Consider the following 17,591-nt stretch of genomic DNA (forward strand, 5'->3'; position numbering starts at 1 on the left):
CTGGAGCACAGCAAACACTTCAAAAATGTTTGTTGACTAACAAGTCAACCCTGGGACCTCATTGAATATGATTTCGCCAGGGTACGTTCCCTAAGAACCAAGCGATAGTGACATTCCAGTGAGGCAGTAATGTTTTTTGACAGGTTTCTATATCTTTGGAACAAGTGCTAAAAATTTCAGATCACTGTTTTCAGTGACATTTCAGAATTCTCCCTGGCATCCCTGAAAAAGGCTCAGCCTAAGTGACTCAGAATAGGAGCCCCCCCTACCCCCCAGAGAGCAGAGACTACATATAGTTTGCACTGAATTTTAATTACTACAGGTGTGCTGTTCCCACCCGCTGGTTACAGGCAAGGTCTCTCTCTCATTCACAGGTGTTAAAATATGTCTTTGTATCCTTATTACCTAGCAGTGCCTAGAACACAGTGGGTGCTTAATAAATGGAACAGAATACAAACATAAGGAATGAGTATGAGTGTTCTCAGCCGGTTACTTTAATGGGGGATTCAGCCCCTGACTTACTGTGCTCTAATACATCAGAATCTGAGAGAGGAGCCCCAGCACCCCTGTGCTCACTCTGCCTTCAGCTCACCTCAGAGCTCTCTGCCATCCCAGGTAGGGGCAGGTGACACTTGGCTGAAATATTGTGGGGTAGTTTAGTGAAGGGAGGGAGGGAGGGAGGAAGAAGGGAGGGAGGTGAACTATCAAAACATTTTAAATACACTACAAAAATAATTCTCCAATATAGAGAAAACAGTCTGCCAAACTCCTTTTAGGAAGCTATAGAAGACTAGTACCCTAACTTGGGCTAGACAAAGCAAAGAAATAGAATTCTAGACCAACTTCACTAATGAATATTGATGAAAATATTTCAAAGTACCACCATAGCAAAGTGATTAGATCTCTCCTTTCTCCTTCTTCCTCCTCCCCAAGATAAGTATTCAGGACAACCAATTTAGATTCTTATCAGTGATGCAAGAAATACTTTAAGAATAATGAAAACAACGAGCATAATCAAACAATATAAACAATAAAAAACCAAAAGGATGTCCTCTTCTGGCCAAAGAACCAGATATTCCTGTATTTTTGCTGTGGTTTGAGAAAGCCTAAATCCCAGTTTCCAACACCACCTTCCTAATCAGCTAGTAGTTAACTTTTTTATATCCTATTTTCTCTTGTAAGGTTCTTGCCTTAATATATCTTTTAGTTTCCTATCTGGGGCTTCTTAGCCCCTAGACATTCTTTAAGAAGGAGAAAGTAGCACCTTTTAACATTTTTTATCAGTCATTTCAAACCCATCTCCACCCCATGGATTCAACCTCCCTTGTCAAGAAGGAAGGACACAAGCATTTTTTTAAGCTCCTATTATGTGCCAGGAAGCAAAATAATCCAGCCAAAATAACCACTGCAGAGACTGCATCTGACAGCATACGCAACATTTTGTCTAGCAGTTCTCCAGCTCTGCCACTAGGGATGAGATGCTTTTGGTTATGTATCCATTTATCATTAGTTCATCGACCTATTAATGTATGTCTTCTTACTAAAGCAAGTCATTTATCTATTTGCAAAAACTTTTCTAGCCCTTTTTAGTTGTTGTTTGTACACGAAAGTAATAAAACATTACTCCTTTTAAAATAAAATTACACACACACCACACACACAAACTGTTTCTGGAAATAAGACATATAATTCTGGTCTTTGCACATCAACATCTCTCCACGTGAACAAATGTTTTCTGAAATCCAAATCTGCCTGGCCTTCAATATGTTCTAACATCCAATGGATTAGCATTTACTGAGCACTGACCATCGGCCAGGTACTGTGCTAGACTCTGAGGAGGCAAGGGCAAAAATGAAACCATGCCTGCCCTCAAGGAGTTCACATTCTACAGTCATCCAGCTCCTGCCACTAAAGTGTGCACCATGAAGAGTTGGTTGGGAAGCATTCTAACCCTAAAGGGGCCCTGAATCTAGCCAGAATTTAAATGTAAAAACCTGAAGGAGTGAAACTACATGTTTGTGCTATCACTATAATAACAGATAACCCTAATAATGACCCAATGTGCACTAAAAGTTCAAATGTCTTCTGGCATGTACTAAGTCATTTAAATCTCCCTGGACATCTGTATTCTCATAAATTAGAGGGTTGTATAGAAATCTATAAACTACTCAAATCAAACCCCAACCATAATTCTCTCCAATGACAGAGATCCCAATTCATCTATGCCTGCCCCTTCCTATGTTTTGCCAAAACAAATATCATCACTAAGTGGCCAGCCTACAGGTGATGTGCTCCCGCATAATAAGCTAGTCTTTGGGAAATCAGCTTGGTCTATTACAGGGGCCATATGAAGAAAAAATAATTAAATTCTAGTCAGTACAATATTAGTGTTAAGTGCATTACAACTCTTTGAAAATGGTTAATCCATACATCACATCTGTGGTGACACTCTAACCTTCATGATCAAGTATTTTTTTCTGGAAAACCCCATTTTTACCAGTAGGCTTAAATAAATGAGTCTACCATAAATAAAACTGAGTCCTATTAAGTCCCTACTAGTAAAATTTTCCAAGGACATTCACATCGTTAGGCCTTTTTTGTATTATTTGCAAAATCTACCACTTTCCTTTAACATTCTTTATTTGTTTTTTTGTTGAGGCAATTGGGGTTGACTTGCCCAGGGTCACACAGCTAGTAAGTGTTAAGTGTCTGAGGCCGGATTTGAACTCAGGTCCTCCTGACTCCAGGGCCGGTGCTCTATCCACTGCACCACCTAGCTGCCCCCACATTCCTTTTACGGAGATTTTTTTTTTGAAGTACTCATCTCTTTTCTTTAAGAGTAACACAACAGAGCTCTCTTATACTGCTGACCGGGAAAGCAAAATACTGCGACACAGTTGAATGCAAGTGAAGTGGACCCCAGGACAGGCACTGCCTTTAAAAGGACTCTCCATTGGCATGTTCACAGTCCAGCCTCTTGGGCTTCTGCAAAGTCCTTGATCTGGCCAGAGCATATAATCAACAGCTGCTTTCCTTTTGCATGAGCTGCCAATACTGGATAAGTTCCTTGGGAGAATAGCCATGGGCTGCAATCAAGCGCTTGAATTTGCAGGTATTAAACCTAATCCGGTACAAAAAAAAGAGGTCATCAGACTTGGGAAGATGGATGTCCACTTTTAAGATGCTCAAGGTGATCCCAACATAAACATCTTCGAATCTGATGGGCTTGACGTGTGCCATCATTTCATAAACTCGGACAACCAAGTCTCCAGAGAGCACGTAACCCAAGCCACTGCAGTATGGAGGAAACATCCTAAAAGGATACTCTTCATAGGAAATATATGTTTTTTGGAAAAATTCTCTGTTGGAAAAATTCTCCATGAAAGGGTAGCCCATGAAAAAGTTTTCAGACTGGTTGGATGTCAAAAGATATTTCACTAAGTTTCCAGTGTTGATAAAAACATCCGAATCTGCCTTCATTACATATTTGGCTGTCGGGCAAAACTCCGTAGCCCACCTGAAAGCCATGATTGTCTTCAAGGTCAGGTTATAGTACGTGTCTATAAAGTCTTGGCGGATTATGTCACCATAAAGAATGCTTTCATCTTGTACGGATAAGGTCAACATGTTATCTTCTGGCTCCACTTGGTGGCCTAACAAAAAATATGTTCGGACTTCTTGTCCCCACCAAGACTTGTTTGCGCCCCAAGTAACCCGAATGGCCTGTCTGGCTTTCACATCTGCAGGGCTTGAGGTCACCAAGATGACAAGGAAAGGGTCCTTCTCTGAGCACGTCACCCGCTCCCGGAGTGTAAATGCAAATTCTGAATGGTTAGTGGAGTCATACTCATAGAAATACATCCAGTTGAAGTTCTCAATCACAGTATAGGAGGGGAGGCTGAGGTACCAGAGCATGGTGACCATCAGGAAGCAGAGCAGCCAAAGACCCCATCTCAGGCATCTCACAGACATTCTGTGCCTTTAGATGGTCAGAGGGGAGGCTGGAGTTACAGGCTTTGGGGTCTTGTAAAGGAGGACATCCCCCAAATCTGAAAAAACAAAACAAAACCAAGGAGGCCTGATGAGTGCTTTCCCATCCAAGAGGTACCTTTTCAACTGGTCTCTCTCTCTCTCTCTCTCTCTCTCTCTCTCTCTCTCTCTCTCTCACACACACACACACACACACACACTTTCTCTCTCTCTCTCTCTCTGGCTGCCTACAAACTAATACCAACACATGGAAATGCACTCAGCCTATCCATTTTCTCATTCCTCTCCAGGCTGGATTAGAACTTCCATCCATGCCCCAAGACAGATTCCCATCCCATATCCCCAGCTTCCTCATCCCATGATACTCAGATAGCAGCCCTTTTAAACAGTCTTCCGTTAGACTGTGAGCTTCTGCAAGGCAGGATCTGGCTTTTGTTTCTTTTTCTATCCACAGTACTTAGCATCATGTCTGGCACATAGTAGGCATTTAATAAATGTTTATTTCTTCATGGATGGAAATAGGCTGTGTCCTTTGGTTAGGGTTTTCATCTTGTATTCTCCCTTCTGTCCTCACTTTCCTCACTTGTAAAATGAAAGTGAAATAAATCTTAAGTGTCAAACTCACAATGTTCCTGAGTAAGGCCTGAACCAGATTAAAATATAATTGGAAACCATAAATAAACAAAAATAGAAGATAAATAATGTTAATATGTGGCTTTCTAAGTCAATATGCACCCCATAGGGATTCTTCTGTACAGTTTAATGGCCCCCAGGTACTATTGGTGGGCTATGTGACATTCAAAGACCCTTCTAATTCTAAAAGGAGGCAAAGAAGTGAATACATGAAGTACAATGAATACACCAAAAGCTGCACTGCACCTCAATTTGCTAGCTGCTGAGGTGCCTTCCAACAATAAATTCTGTGATTCAACAGGCACTTATAAAATACTCTAATGATTGGAATGACGCCAACTGCTGGAAAAGCTGGAAAGCTCTGCCATGAGGAGAAGGTGCCTGAGGGCAAGCCATGTGGCTTTTCTTTGGCGTCAGGAAGTGACATTTGCTTGTGGGAGGAAGAGAGGGCGAGGCTGGCTCTCTCGCTTTCTTTCGTGAGGACTCTGGTGGAGAGTGAAGCTAAAAATGTTCTCTCCCTTTGATAGATAGATGAATCTAGGCCTTTCTCTCTTTCTTCACCAAATTCTTATTCTCCTTAATAAATGCTTAAAAGTCTAACTCTTGCTAAAGCTTATAATTTATTGGCAACCACTCATTAGATATTTTAGTCAGTATAGCTAGAATTTTAGCCCCTTACAATACTCACTATGTGCTTGCTAGGCACTGGGATAAATGCTAGGGATACAAAGACAAAACCCCAAAAAGGAACAGAAAATTGTACCTGCAAGGGCAGAAAATTGAAAATAATAATAATAAGAGTTCATATATATATATATATATATGTGCCTACTAAGTGCCAGGCACTGTGCCAAGCATCTGACAATATCCAGATTGTTTCCAAGTTGTGAGGTCTCATCTTTGTGCATTCTGACAGTTGAGTCAGGTTTCAAATATCATGGCAGGTATGCCTATGTTAACCAGTGATGTGGGATGATAAGGGTGATTCCTTTGGATTATATGGGTTTTGTCTTTGTAATTCCCAATATTGAGACAGCTCCTGGGTAAGGAGAGGGAAGGAAAGGTTGGAAGGAGGGGGCAAGGAAGGAAGTCTTACTTTGGAGGCAGGAAGGGATTCCATTAATGAATGCTCATATGGCTGAAGAGAGATGGGCACTGAAGGGAGACAAGAACCTTATACTGGATAAAGACAAGGGCCTTACACTGGATGACAAATCCTTTTTGGAAAGGCACACAAAAAAAAAAGAAATGAAAAAAACAAACACCTAAGGAACGGAACTAGCTGAAGGGGAGAAGAGGAAGGATGATTATCAAAGGAAAAGAGGGGATCAGGGGAAAGGGGAAAGAGTCAGTAGGCATAGGGCTACCTTAAAAAAAAGATTAAAACAAAAGGAAAGGAATTTAATACTATCTTTTCAGCGGAAGAGGAACCTTGAAACTGAAAATTTCTGCTTTTCAACCGTATATCTAGGATAAGAGTGGAAGCAATCAAAGGGGTGGGGGAAAACTTTGCATCAAATTTCTCTAGTAAAGGTTTGGTGTCTACGATAAATAAACAATTAAATTTGGAATTATGCAAATAAAGTAACTAAAATGTCCATACCAGGGGGCAGCTAGGTGGCTCAGTGGATAAAGCACCAGCCCTGGATTCAGGAGTACCTGAGTTCAAATCCGGCCTCAGACACTTGACACTTACTAGCTGTGTGACCCTGGGCAAGTCACTTAACCCCCATTACCCCGCAAAAAAAACCAAAAAACAAAAACAATAAAATGTCCGTACCCTTGAAAGCAGAGATTCTATTCCTGGGATTTTATCCCAAAAAAGCCATTGATTAAAAAAAAGTCCTGATAAAATTAAAGGAAAAAGAGAGGGGGCTAATGATAGAAAAAAGTAAATAAATTTTAAAAATCAATGGAGCATTTTTAAAAATGCACAGAAGAGTTCAGAAGAAAATTAAATAAGTGGAATAGCTTTAGGAATTAATGAGAAAAGTCAAGTTTCACTCATTCATAAGTTCATGCTTTAAATGAAAATATTTGCTAAGAAACGGTGGCTCAAAGTTTTTTGTGTTGTTTTTTTTTTAAAGAAAACTATTTTTGTTGTTAAATCATTTGCAGTCATGTTCAACCCTTTGTGGCCCCATTTGGGGTTTTCTTGGCAAATACTGGAGTGGTTTGCCATTTCCTTCTCCAGCTCATTTGATAGATGAGGAAACTGAGGCAAACAGGGTCACACAGCTAGTAAGTGTTTGAGGCCAGATTTGAACTCAGGAAGAGGAATGTTCCTGACTTCAGGCCTGGTGCTCCACCCACTGTGCCACCTAGCTGCCTCCAAAAGAACTCAGGTCCTTCTGAAGTCAGGGTTGGTGCTTTATCCACTGCACCACTTAGTTACCACCTAGCTGCCCCCCCTATTATGGCATTTTCTAAGGAAAACCATGGACATGGATAAAAATAAAAGAGAGTATGTTCATATACAATTACATAGGAAGAAGATGAATTAAGGACTCAATACAGAAAAATGAAGTAAATCATTCAGTGAAAAATCAAACACTGGAAAACTCCATTTTGTGCTAAGTAGCATTTTCATTCAAACATTGAAAAGAATTATAGTCCCCATGATGATTCAAGCATAATGTCAGTTACTCCAAATAATAATCATATCAATAAAAAGACAGAGGTGTGATTTTTAAATTATTTTAAAAAACAATTTACTTGCTACCTTTTGCTTCTGCATCACCTCCATTTCCCAAAAAATCTGGCCTGAAGAGCAATCACTTCTAAGAGGTGTGGGGAAAGTTTTTGGCATTGTTTGAACCTCGCCCTACATGGCTGAGAAACCAGACCTGTTGCTTAGAGACTAGGTTTATTTAATGTTTAACTGAGAGCCCCAGTCATGCTGTGCAGAAACCCAGTTGGAGCCAAAGACTGATTCAAGGAATGCAAAGTTTTCTCCCAATATACATATCAAAGCAAGAACAAACCATACAGTGCTGGCCAAGCAGTTACTGTTGACTTCTTCCTTTCACTGAATCCTGTACAATGTTTATGTAACTTACAGACACTGGGGATTTCACCTCTTTCGCAGCTTTTCTCCTCTGCTGGACAACTTAATAAGTTTCTTCCTAAATTATTTCAGTTTAGGTATCTTTTGTCCTCAGCTAAAACAGGGAATAAAAAAAGGGGGGAGGGAGACCAGTTTGACAGAGTCCACTAAGCAATGGAAAGAGCCTCATATTCAATGTCATATTCCACCCTCGGAATCTCCCAGGTAGGTATTATTTAATAGGTCAATTTTGTACTCTGCCCCACCTGGAGGGAAGGCTGGCTTCAGCTCTGAGTCCCACAGTTTAGAAAGGGCTATGAGAAGTTGAGGAACATTCAGAGGATTATAGAATGGTCAGGGGACTGAAAATCACACCATCAGGTTTGGTTTTCTATGGTATTTTCTAAAGCACGACTTGTTTTTGATATGAAAAGGAAAAATGAATCAGCAGGCATACTTTTCTTCACCTGGTTCACATATTTCATCTCACATAGTAGTAGCACAGGGAATGAGTTGGGGGGGGGGTCTTTTAGAATCATGCCATAATAATGTTATTTAGGGAAAACTGCTATGTCATTTACATTAGCTCAAGGGTCCTTAACCTTGGGTCTGTGAACTCATTTCCCTGTGATCACTGGTTCAATATAATTGGTTTCCTTTATCATCCTATGTATTTCATTTGAAAGAAATACAATGTAACTGGAAAATAATAAAATACTTTAATGATTTTTTTTAAAAAAGAAAGAAATACACATTAAAAATTTTTAATTAAAAAAAAAATCCAGGGCAGCTAGGTGGCACAGTGGATCAAGCACCGGCCCTCAATTCAGGAGGACCTGAATTCAAATCTGGCCTCAGACACTTGTACTTACTAGCTGTGTGACCCTGGGCAAGTCACTTAACCCTTATTGCCCTGCAAAAAAAAAATTTTTTTTTAAATCTAGTACTTATCTTCTCAGGGAGGGGCCAGGAGAAAGAAGGAAGGAAGGATAAAAATTGGAACCCCAAACTATAACTAAAAATGTTTATTACTTAAAAAAAATTTTTTTTAATCTAGGCCCCAAACCCCAAAAGGTCTTATACAATGTAAGCGACCAAAATTTGGTTGTTATTGTTTTTCATCCATTGGTCCTCTTTGAGAATAAAGGAACGACAACAACAATGTATTTTTTTTTACTGCACTTAAAAACATTATTCTGAGAGTAAGTCCACATGCTTTACTAGACTGTCCTAGGGGTCCAAGCCACCAAAAAGGTGCAGCCCTCCTTCATCAGCAGCCCTATGCATTTTGAAGGGGCTGACTTCTAGCTCTTTTCAGATCATTTTTAAAGTACTTCACTACCATTACTTTCAGAAAAAAAAAAAAGATGAAAACAAAAAGGGTTCGTGGTCCTTTAGGAACGATGGGCTCTTTGTATGAAATTTCAATCAATGTATATCGATACTAGGAAATATGGGTCCAATGAATGAATTACACAGAGAAGACTAAGAAAAGTTCGCCGGGAATCAGATCTGGGGCTGTCATTTTATTGGTAGAGGGAATCAATCACCAGGTAAAGATACTCCTACCAATGCAGGTCAGCACTTTTTCTGTTGCCTCATTTTCAGAGATGTCTAGGTCAAAGGCATCCAAGCCTTGGTGAAGAACACTCCCCAGGGGGCCGAGCCAGATTAAATTTAATTGGGAAATATTGAACAAAATAAATTTTAAAGCAAAAAAAAATCCTATTACATTTTAAATTAGTGACTATGAAGCCGACAGGAATGTACAGTGTAGTGGCACTCACTGTATCTGAGTTTGACTCTGCTGGACCAGATCACTGAGAATCTGAACCTCGATCTTGCTGGTTGGCTCTCTATCCACTCTGTTATTCTCCCTCTAATAATGGGTTGAAATAACCTTAACTAAACTGAATTTCTCCATTATTCCATTTCTTTCTGCTGGACCTAAATTTATATTATCCATGTCACCAAAAAGTGTTTGTTGGTCCAGATCTGAAGACAAATTTGTTTTATAAACAGAGTGATCTGTGATTACTAACTTGAAACAAGAACATTAGAGGTCATCTCATTTGAGTTCTCCTTTTTCCAAATGAGGAAAATGAGGCCTGGATAATAGAAAGAATCTGCCCAAGGTCATCTAGGGAGGAAGTTATTTGTCAAAATGGGTTTTAAACCAATACTAGGAAAAGGGAGAAGACCAGAACCAAGGCCTAAGTTATAAGGGTGGCTCATCTTCCCAGTGGGACTGGAGCGCAGAAAGGCTGAGACAAAGCTCTGGCCTTGAGAGTCAGAGGCTCTGGGTTTGAATCCTGGCTTGGTTACTGGCTTTTAAACTTCAGGTCAATCTCTCAACTCCCTGGACCTCAGTTTTCTCCTCTGTAAAACGAAGGGGCAGAACTCTATGACCTCTAAGTTCTAAAATCTTAAGCCAATCAATAAATGCTTAAGAGCCTAATCTATGCCAGGCACTGTGCTAAATGCCAAGGTTACAAAAATAGGCAAAAGATAATCCCTGCCCTCAAGGAATTTATAATCTAATAAAGATCAGGAACAATTACTATTTTCCATGGAAAAGTTATTCAGCAAGTGTAGCCACTTGTGTTTTCTAATCTTTCCTTCAAACATAGCAGTTCTGGATATAATGTCTTCAAACAAGGCATTATGCATTAATTAAAAAGGGGTTTTTTTAATTAAAAAATTGGAGCAGCTAGGTGGCATGCTGGATAGAGCACTGTTGGGAGGACCTGACATCAGACACTTACTAGCTGTGTGGCCCCGGGCAAGTCACTTAACCCTGATCACCTCCAAAAAAAAAATTATGAATTAAAAAGATTTTTAAAAAGAAAAGACTCTTCAGTTTCTTCACCTGCAAAATGGGACTAACAATAGTTGTATCACTTACTTGACAAGATTGTTGCAAAGATCACATAAGATAATGTATGTAAAACATCTTGCAAACCTCAAATTGCTGTGTTATTATCATTAATATGATTGTTGTTATTGTTATTCTGGATGGGTGACTTCCTTGGTGGAGGGAACTGCCTCTTACCAATTTAGATCACTAAGAGTACTGCCTAGCCCTTGAGAACATCAAATGATCAGTATTTGTCAGAGAAAAAACTGGAGCCTCAACTGTGTATCCTGCCCAGTAAATAACCACACCAAATAATTATCATTATGCATTGAACCGAATGTTCTTGGTTGGAAAGAATCAAATGGAAACTGTATTCATTTAAGTTATAAACTAACAAATTCTGTTTGTCATCTTAGTAACACCGCTCTGAAGTTCTGATCCTGGGCTTTTGTCAACAGCATTTAAAACAGTAATTTAAAACTTTCAGGAAACACTTCCATCTCATATACAATCGCTTAAGGCATCTGGCTTGGCCATTACACAGAATATTTCAGACCAGTAACTCCTTTCTGCTGACCCCAAAGAACCTGCCCACCTCATCTCTGCTCCTGTACAGATTAGTATTTCTGTTTTATTTAAATTTTTGTTTAATTAAGTGAGGCAATTAGGGTTAAGTGACTTGTCCAGGGTCACACAGCTAGTATGTATCAAGTGTCTGAGGCAGGATTTGAACTCAGGTACTCCTGACTCCAGGGCGGTGCTCTATTCACTGCGACAACAAGCTGCCCCTTTATTTGTTTGTTTGTTTGTTTGTTTATTTATTTATTTAATTAAGTGAGGCAATTAGGGTTAAGTGACTTGTCCAGGGTCACACAGCTAGTAAGTAGTATGTCTGTTTTAAGAAAAGCTGGATGAGCTAATTGGGGGGGGGGGGGTTCACTTCACCCTGTTTGCCTGTTTCCAAGAAAACCCCAAATGAAAGGACTGAACAACTACAGAGGGGTTCTGAGATTTATTTATTTTTTTGTTAAAAGGTTTGAGAAAGGCTGATTTAGATTCTCTACTTGCCCTGCCTAATAAAGTCAGATGCTCTAACATAGGACAGATGGAGGTTAAGTTCTATAAAATCATCTAGATATTTCATAATCCCTTCCCCCCCTTAATTTGGGGTGCCAAGAATAACTGAAGCTTCCATTCCCCAATGCAGATGACCTGGGATTCTTCAGGTCAGTGGCTTATCCTATCAGAGAAAAGACAACTCAAGAACTTACCAATGCTGTCTCAGACTGGGAAAGAAGGAGGGCCTGGCTTTCTCAGGGCTTGGTCCAGACCTAGTTCCATCCTCGCCTCCGTTGTCAATGTCAGTATCACAATGCCCTCCTCCATCCGACTATGCTGGGAATAGAACACAAAGAAATGGCACATCTGGGGCCCCTCTCTTCTTCATTTAATAGTCTGACTCGCTATGGTCAGTGTAATTTTATCTAATTCTCCTCCCTGCCCCCCCCCCAAAAAAAAAACCTAAACAAACAAATCCAACCATATTCTTCACCTTCAAGGACCAAGTTTTCACCTGGACTCCTCATATTTGGCTGTAGAGGCAGTTATCGGGAACCCCGTATTCCAAAAGCAATCCTGGCCCGAGGCTCGTTACTTCAGAGACCCTGCGCAAGTTACTTAGCATTCCAGACATGCCTCAGTTTCTTCCTCTGTAAAGGACCGGCAGCACCCAGTGCCCCTCCCCTTCCTCCCTTAGTAAATCTGTGATTTTGGGCAGTGAATGTGTGGGACGCCACCTTTTCTGCAGACTCAGAGGTCTCGGAGAGGGAAGGGAACAGTTCAGCCCTGGATGGGGACCCGGCTCTGTCCACACGAGGAAGGCCTCTGGTTGTGGAAGCAACAGTGTCACCAGATGTGGGACTCCCCAGCTAGCATGCCGTCCCCCAAAGAAAGCTCGGTCCGAAAACGCCCACTAAGTGGTTGGGGGTGGGGGGGAGGGAGAGGAGCGGGTATAGGACTGTCAGAGTTCAAACACTCCATCTTCTCCCAAAAGTGCCCCTGTGGGTAGGGCCACTAGACTGCCTTTAAGGCTCCTCCCTTGTCTAAGTCTAACTTTCCGCCCGCGGAGTGATTCCGAAAACCCCACTAGGCGCCCTCAAGAGCCGGGGTAGGGGTGGGGTCCTCGGCGGAGCCCCCTCCCCCCAGTGCCTCACCCGTCTGGGGGGAGGGGCGTGGTGTCTTCCCGTCCCCTTCTCCACCCCCCCACTCAAGTCGCGGCCCCGCCCTACCTGTCCCGCTGATCCTTAGGGCCCCGGGGTGGGGGTGTCTCTGGACCCCCTCTCCTTCCACGGGAGGTGAAGCCCCTGCCTGGAAACCAGGCTCACTCGGGATCCGGAGGCACCGCGACCCGCCTGCCTCGGCCCGGCCGGAGCTCCCGGCGTCGGTCCCGGCGGGCAGCACCGTGAGCTCGGCGGGACGCCCATATCCTCCCTGACTCCTCCCTCGCCCGGGGCCCCTTCCTAGGGCGTACTGGAGTCCTTCCCGCCCCGAGTGGGGTCTGGGGTCTGGGGTCTCCTAGCCCGGAGCCGGAGCAGGTCACTTACCCGCGGGACCCTCGGCTCCCTCGCCTCCGCCGAGGGAGGCAGTGAGGCCCCCTCCGGGGCGGGGCACGTGTGGGGCGGAAGGCGGGGCCCGCGGAGGAGGGCGATGCCCTCCGTGCACCGCCCTGAGAGTCCCTGCCGGCCCTAACCCGAGTGGGAGCTCATGGAGAGCAAGCGCCCACTAGCGACGCGTGGGTCCCGCTCTCCCCAGGGCTCCCCTGGTTCGGCCCCCTAGGGGAGCGAGTCGACGGAGACCTGGGGGCAACGGAGCCTAGGCCTGGACTGGGCGCTTCCCGCCTCAGTTTCCCTGCGGGTTGGCCCTGACTGACAGTGCCCCTCCTGGGGGTGTGGGTGGGTCTCCCGCCTCCGAACCTTTGCCTGGTCGCTACCTGCTCACGCCTCCCCTGGCCCTGGTCCGTATCGCCTTGTCAAGTTTAGCCTCGACACAGCCTCAGGTACAGCGAGCTCACCACCATGCCACGAGAGCCCTTGAGCACGAGTGCCCCACCGGCACTTGGCACTGGATGGAGCAATGGGTCTGGACTCCAGATGCTCACTAGCTGTGCGACCCTGGGAATGCACTTCACCTCGGCCTGCCTCAGTTTTCTGATCTGTAAAAGGAGGATGACAAAAGCACCAACCTCCCCACCCCGCTGTTTGGGAGGAGAAAACCACTCGAAGGTGTTCGAGGCCCTTTACCGTAAAGGGCTTCGCACACCTTCAAGCAGTGTGTAAATGGCAGCTCCCTGGACCAGCCCAAATCAAACATGTGACCTCATAGTGAAGCAAAATAAAGTGCCAGGTGAATCTGAGCATCCAAATGAGCAGCAGCCCCTCTCGGCTTCTCCAAGCGGCCCCTTTTTCTTCCCACTCCCGTCCTATCCTCCCCAAGCTCCCAAGTCCAGGAAGGAAGTAATTCAGGATGTAAAGAAACCCAGTTCTGTGAACCTCATAGATTGTTTTCCTGAGAATTGACAGACAGGCCTTTCGGTTTCTGAACCTTTGTTCGTCCTGATTTCCACCCGTTTTGCCAAGTCGCTACTGAAAACGGTCTCTGGCCTGCTGTCCTTTACAGAGGGGTCCCTGGGGTAGCATCCGAGCGGCCAACAGACCGAACCTCCATTGAAGGAGAGAGAGCTCAGCTCGGACATGCCCTCATTTTCACCTGACTGCACCATCTTGGGACTTCACTGACTTCCCCATCAAGCATCAAGCCCGGGAAGCTCATTATTGGATCACCTTATTATTCTGTAAGATCTAATTAACCTGGGTATTCCTCTTCACCACGGCCCTCTGCCTCTTCCAGAACTAAGGACAAACCACCACCACAAAACCCGAACAGCCCTCGGCCTTAGATTGGAGGGTGGGGCCGTGAACTCTGAAACACTGAAAAAGAGACTTCAGCTTGTCCATCTCCCCTGCTGTACTACCTTGACATTTCTCTGGCTAACTTCTCCAGCATGTCCTGGGTTTGGGGAACTTCTTCTCCTGTCACTCCTTTCTGGCTTCCTTTTATATTTTGTCCCCCCCCCCCCATTACATTGTAAGTTGTTTTGCGTATTTCTATCCCCCAGACTCAGCACAGTGCCTACCTAGCACATAGTAGGCCCTATTAACTTTGAGCTAGGGGGCCAGCTAGGTGGTGCAGTGGATAGAGCACTGGCCCTGGAGTCAGGAGGACCTGAGTTCAAATCCAGCCTCAGACACTTAACACTAACTGTGTGACCCTGGGCAAGTCACTTAACCCCAATTGCCTCACCAAAAAAAAAAAAGGGGGGGGGCGTTATTTATAACTCTGAGCCAGAACAACCATTAGGCTTGTGTATAAGGGCACTGCCTGGTTACCCCCACCTTCAACACTGGGTCTGTCCTGGTGTGGAAGCATATTTTAAAAAACAAACACCTCCCCCCCCCAATAACCCCACCCTTTTAGTTTTTCTAGAAATATCAAGAAGTAAATATTTCACCAGTCTAAAGCTCTTTTCCAGTTTGAAAGTGTGTAGCAGGGCAAGGAAAAAAAGGGCGTTCTTAAAGAGATGGATTAAGAAAACCTGGAATGTTTTTTTGTTCCAGAGGAAAACTGAACAAAGAGTCTGGTAAAGATCTCTGCCTTCCGCATCTTCTAAGGCAGGACCCACCCATGGGCAGTTCCCTCTTCTCTATTCTGAAAGGATTAAGGTTGATAAATGGGAGGAGGTACCTTTCTTACTCCTGGGAAACATAGGAGAGAAGGGGTGTCAAGAATGCAGTTGCAGTTATTTGGTGGCTATTGTCCTACTTACAGATACCGAATTGTTAACCACCCCCCCCCCCCCAACTGTTCTTTAAGGAGTTGGATTTTAACCCCCAGGTTCAGGATTCTTAGAACTGCTACTTCAAATAGAGAGATGATCAGGGCTATGTTCCAATTATTATGGACCTGGGGTAACTCAGAAGTTTTCTGGGGGAAATCAAGGAACCTTCTCTTTGAGAAGCTAAACCAAAGGACAGACACACCTAAAGAGATAGCCCCATTGGATGTGGCTGCTGCCTTTGTGGCATGAGGGGGATGGAGATGGCTCCTGAAATCTCAGCTGCCTCTTGTTCAGCTTCCCCTAGCCACCACCAGTGGGGGACAGTCCTCCCCCAACAAGGGAACTTTCCACAGTCAGATGATCACCCCCTTCGGACCACCATCGGTCCTCTATCAAAGTATTTACCTTTCACCTGCTCAGGGAGATAGGCATCTCCCTATGTATGAGAAGAAATCTGAGGACTTCTCTCTTGGTTTCCTTTCCCTAGCACCTAAATAAAATGTTACTTTAGTCTAATTGGATTTGTGTTCAAGAGGGTGTCATTCTTTTTTTAATTTTTTAAATTTTTTTTGGTGAGGCAGTTGGGGGTTAAGTGACTTGCCCAGGGTCACACAGCTAGTCAGTGTCAAGTGTCTGAGGTAGGATTTGAACTCAGGTTCTCCTGACTCCAGGGCTGGTGCTCTATCCACTGCACCACCTAGCTGCCCCAAGAGGGTGTAATTCTTTAAAGAGGAATTCCTCAGAAACCCCAACACCCCAAACCGCCACCATTTCCCCCACCACAAAATGACAACTTGAAATTTTGATCTAGAACATGTTTGAAAACTAGATGAATGTTAAATAAAATAATTTCTGCTTGACTTGTGCCTTAGAGTCTAGTTATGATACTTCTTTAGTGCTTTCTTTAGTATAAGGGAAATGGAGGGAAATATCACTTGGTAGAAACTATTCCTGTCAGAGTCAAGTTGGATAGAAGGAACTTGTGATGTTTAGCCTGGAGAGAGAAGACTTGGGGCTTTGTTTATGTATTTGAAGGGTTGTGTTTGGCCTTAGAACCAGAAGAAGCGAGTGGGAAAGTCCAGAAAAGGAGTTAACCCGACTCATAATCATTTCTTATCTAAATTGGGAAGAACTGCCTTGGGAAATAGTGGCTTCTTGCTCACCGAAGGTCTTAGAGCAAAGGCTCGATTCTTATTCAGGTTGTTGTTGAGTCTTTTTTCAGTCATGTCTGCTCTTTGTGTCTCCATTTGGGGTTTTCTTGGCAAAGATACTGGAGCGGTTTGCCTTATCCTTTTCCAGGTCATTTGATAGATGAGGAAACTGAGGCAGACAGGATGAAGTGACTTGCTCAAGGTCACACAGCTAGTGTCTGAAGCTAGATTTTTTTTTTTGGTGAGGCAATTGGGGTTAAGTGACTTGCCCAGGGTCACACAGCTAGTAAGTGTTAAGTGTCTGAGGCCGGATTTGAACTCAGGTCTTCCTGAATCCAGGGCCAGTGCTCTATCCACTGTGCCACCTAGCTGCTCCTGAAGCTAGATTTGAACTGAGGAAAATGGGTCTTCCTGACTCCAAGCCTGGCACTCTGTCCACCACTGAACTTAGCTGCCCCATGAGTTCACTAGATAGCCTTTAAAATTCCTTGCATCTCAAAGATTCTGTAATTTGAAACATTGTGGAAGCTCACACTCTTTGGGGTCAAACAGCTTTCAGTCCTTTGTGTGATTTCCAGGCTATCATAGGCACTTGATAAATATTCAAATCAAGCACTCAACCAGTGACCTTTTTTTCCTCCCAGTTGGGCACAGGAGGTGTCCCCCGTACCCTCTCCATTCAGGAGCATGATGACTGCAGCAAGGCCCATACCTTCTTCCCCACCTCAGCAGCCAGTAGGAAAGAAAGCTTATTAATAACAAATCTAGTCATCTGTTGTTGGCAACTCGGTTAATGGACTGCAAAAAAAAAATCCTTTCCATATTTGCAAGGACGCTTCAGGCCATTAATATTATTTTTCACAGACCCTGTCTCATCATAAACCTCCCACCCTCTGTCTATTTTTTATTGCTGAAATGCCCTGCGGGTACTTGCAGATGTATATTCATTGCTGCTGCCCAATTCTGTCTCTTTTCAAGCAACCTAAGAAGTGAAAGAGACCAATGGAAAACAGCTTGTCA

At 43.6% G+C, this 17,591-nt stretch overlaps 1 protein-coding gene across 9 annotated transcripts; it reads right to left on the reverse strand.

Moving 5' to 3' along the window:
- Positions 1 to 312: 312 nt before the first annotated feature.
- Positions 313 to 13,244, reverse strand: B3GALNT1 (beta-1,3-N-acetylgalactosaminyltransferase 1 (globoside blood group)). Of its 9 annotated transcripts, XM_043998582.1 has the most exons (4): positions 12,815 to 13,121; positions 11,798 to 11,921; positions 7,683 to 7,784; positions 313 to 4,049 (listed from the first exon to the last, which is right to left on the reverse strand). In XM_043998582.1, the coding sequence occupies exon 4, from the start codon at positions 3,970 to 3,972 to the stop codon at positions 3,019 to 3,021; it is 954 nt and encodes a 317-aa protein (XP_043854517.1). In that variant the 5' UTR covers positions 3,973 to 4,049; positions 7,683 to 7,784; positions 11,798 to 11,921; positions 12,815 to 13,121; the 3' UTR covers positions 313 to 3,018. The 9 variants fall into 9 exon arrangements, with proteins under 9 accessions (XP_043854517.1, XP_043854516.1, XP_043854522.1 ...); XM_043998581.1 differs by lacking the exons at positions 7,683 to 7,784; positions 12,815 to 13,121 and adding an exon at positions 13,130 to 13,244; XM_043998587.1 differs by lacking the exon at positions 7,683 to 7,784 and having other exon boundaries at positions 11,798 to 11,916.
- Positions 13,245 to 17,591: the final 4,347 nt, after the last annotated feature.

Source organism: Dromiciops gliroides, chromosome 3 (assembly GCF_019393635.1).
Source record: "Dromiciops gliroides isolate mDroGli1 chromosome 3, mDroGli1.pri, whole genome shotgun sequence".
NCBI lineage: Eukaryota > Metazoa > Chordata > Mammalia > Microbiotheria > Microbiotheriidae > Dromiciops > Dromiciops gliroides.

Excerpts from the sequence above, each read along its gene's own strand:
- B3GALNT1 (XM_043998581.1), bottom strand. The coding sequence starts at position 3,972 with ATGTCTGTGAGATGCCTGAGATGGGGTCTTTGGCTGCTCTGCTTCCTG.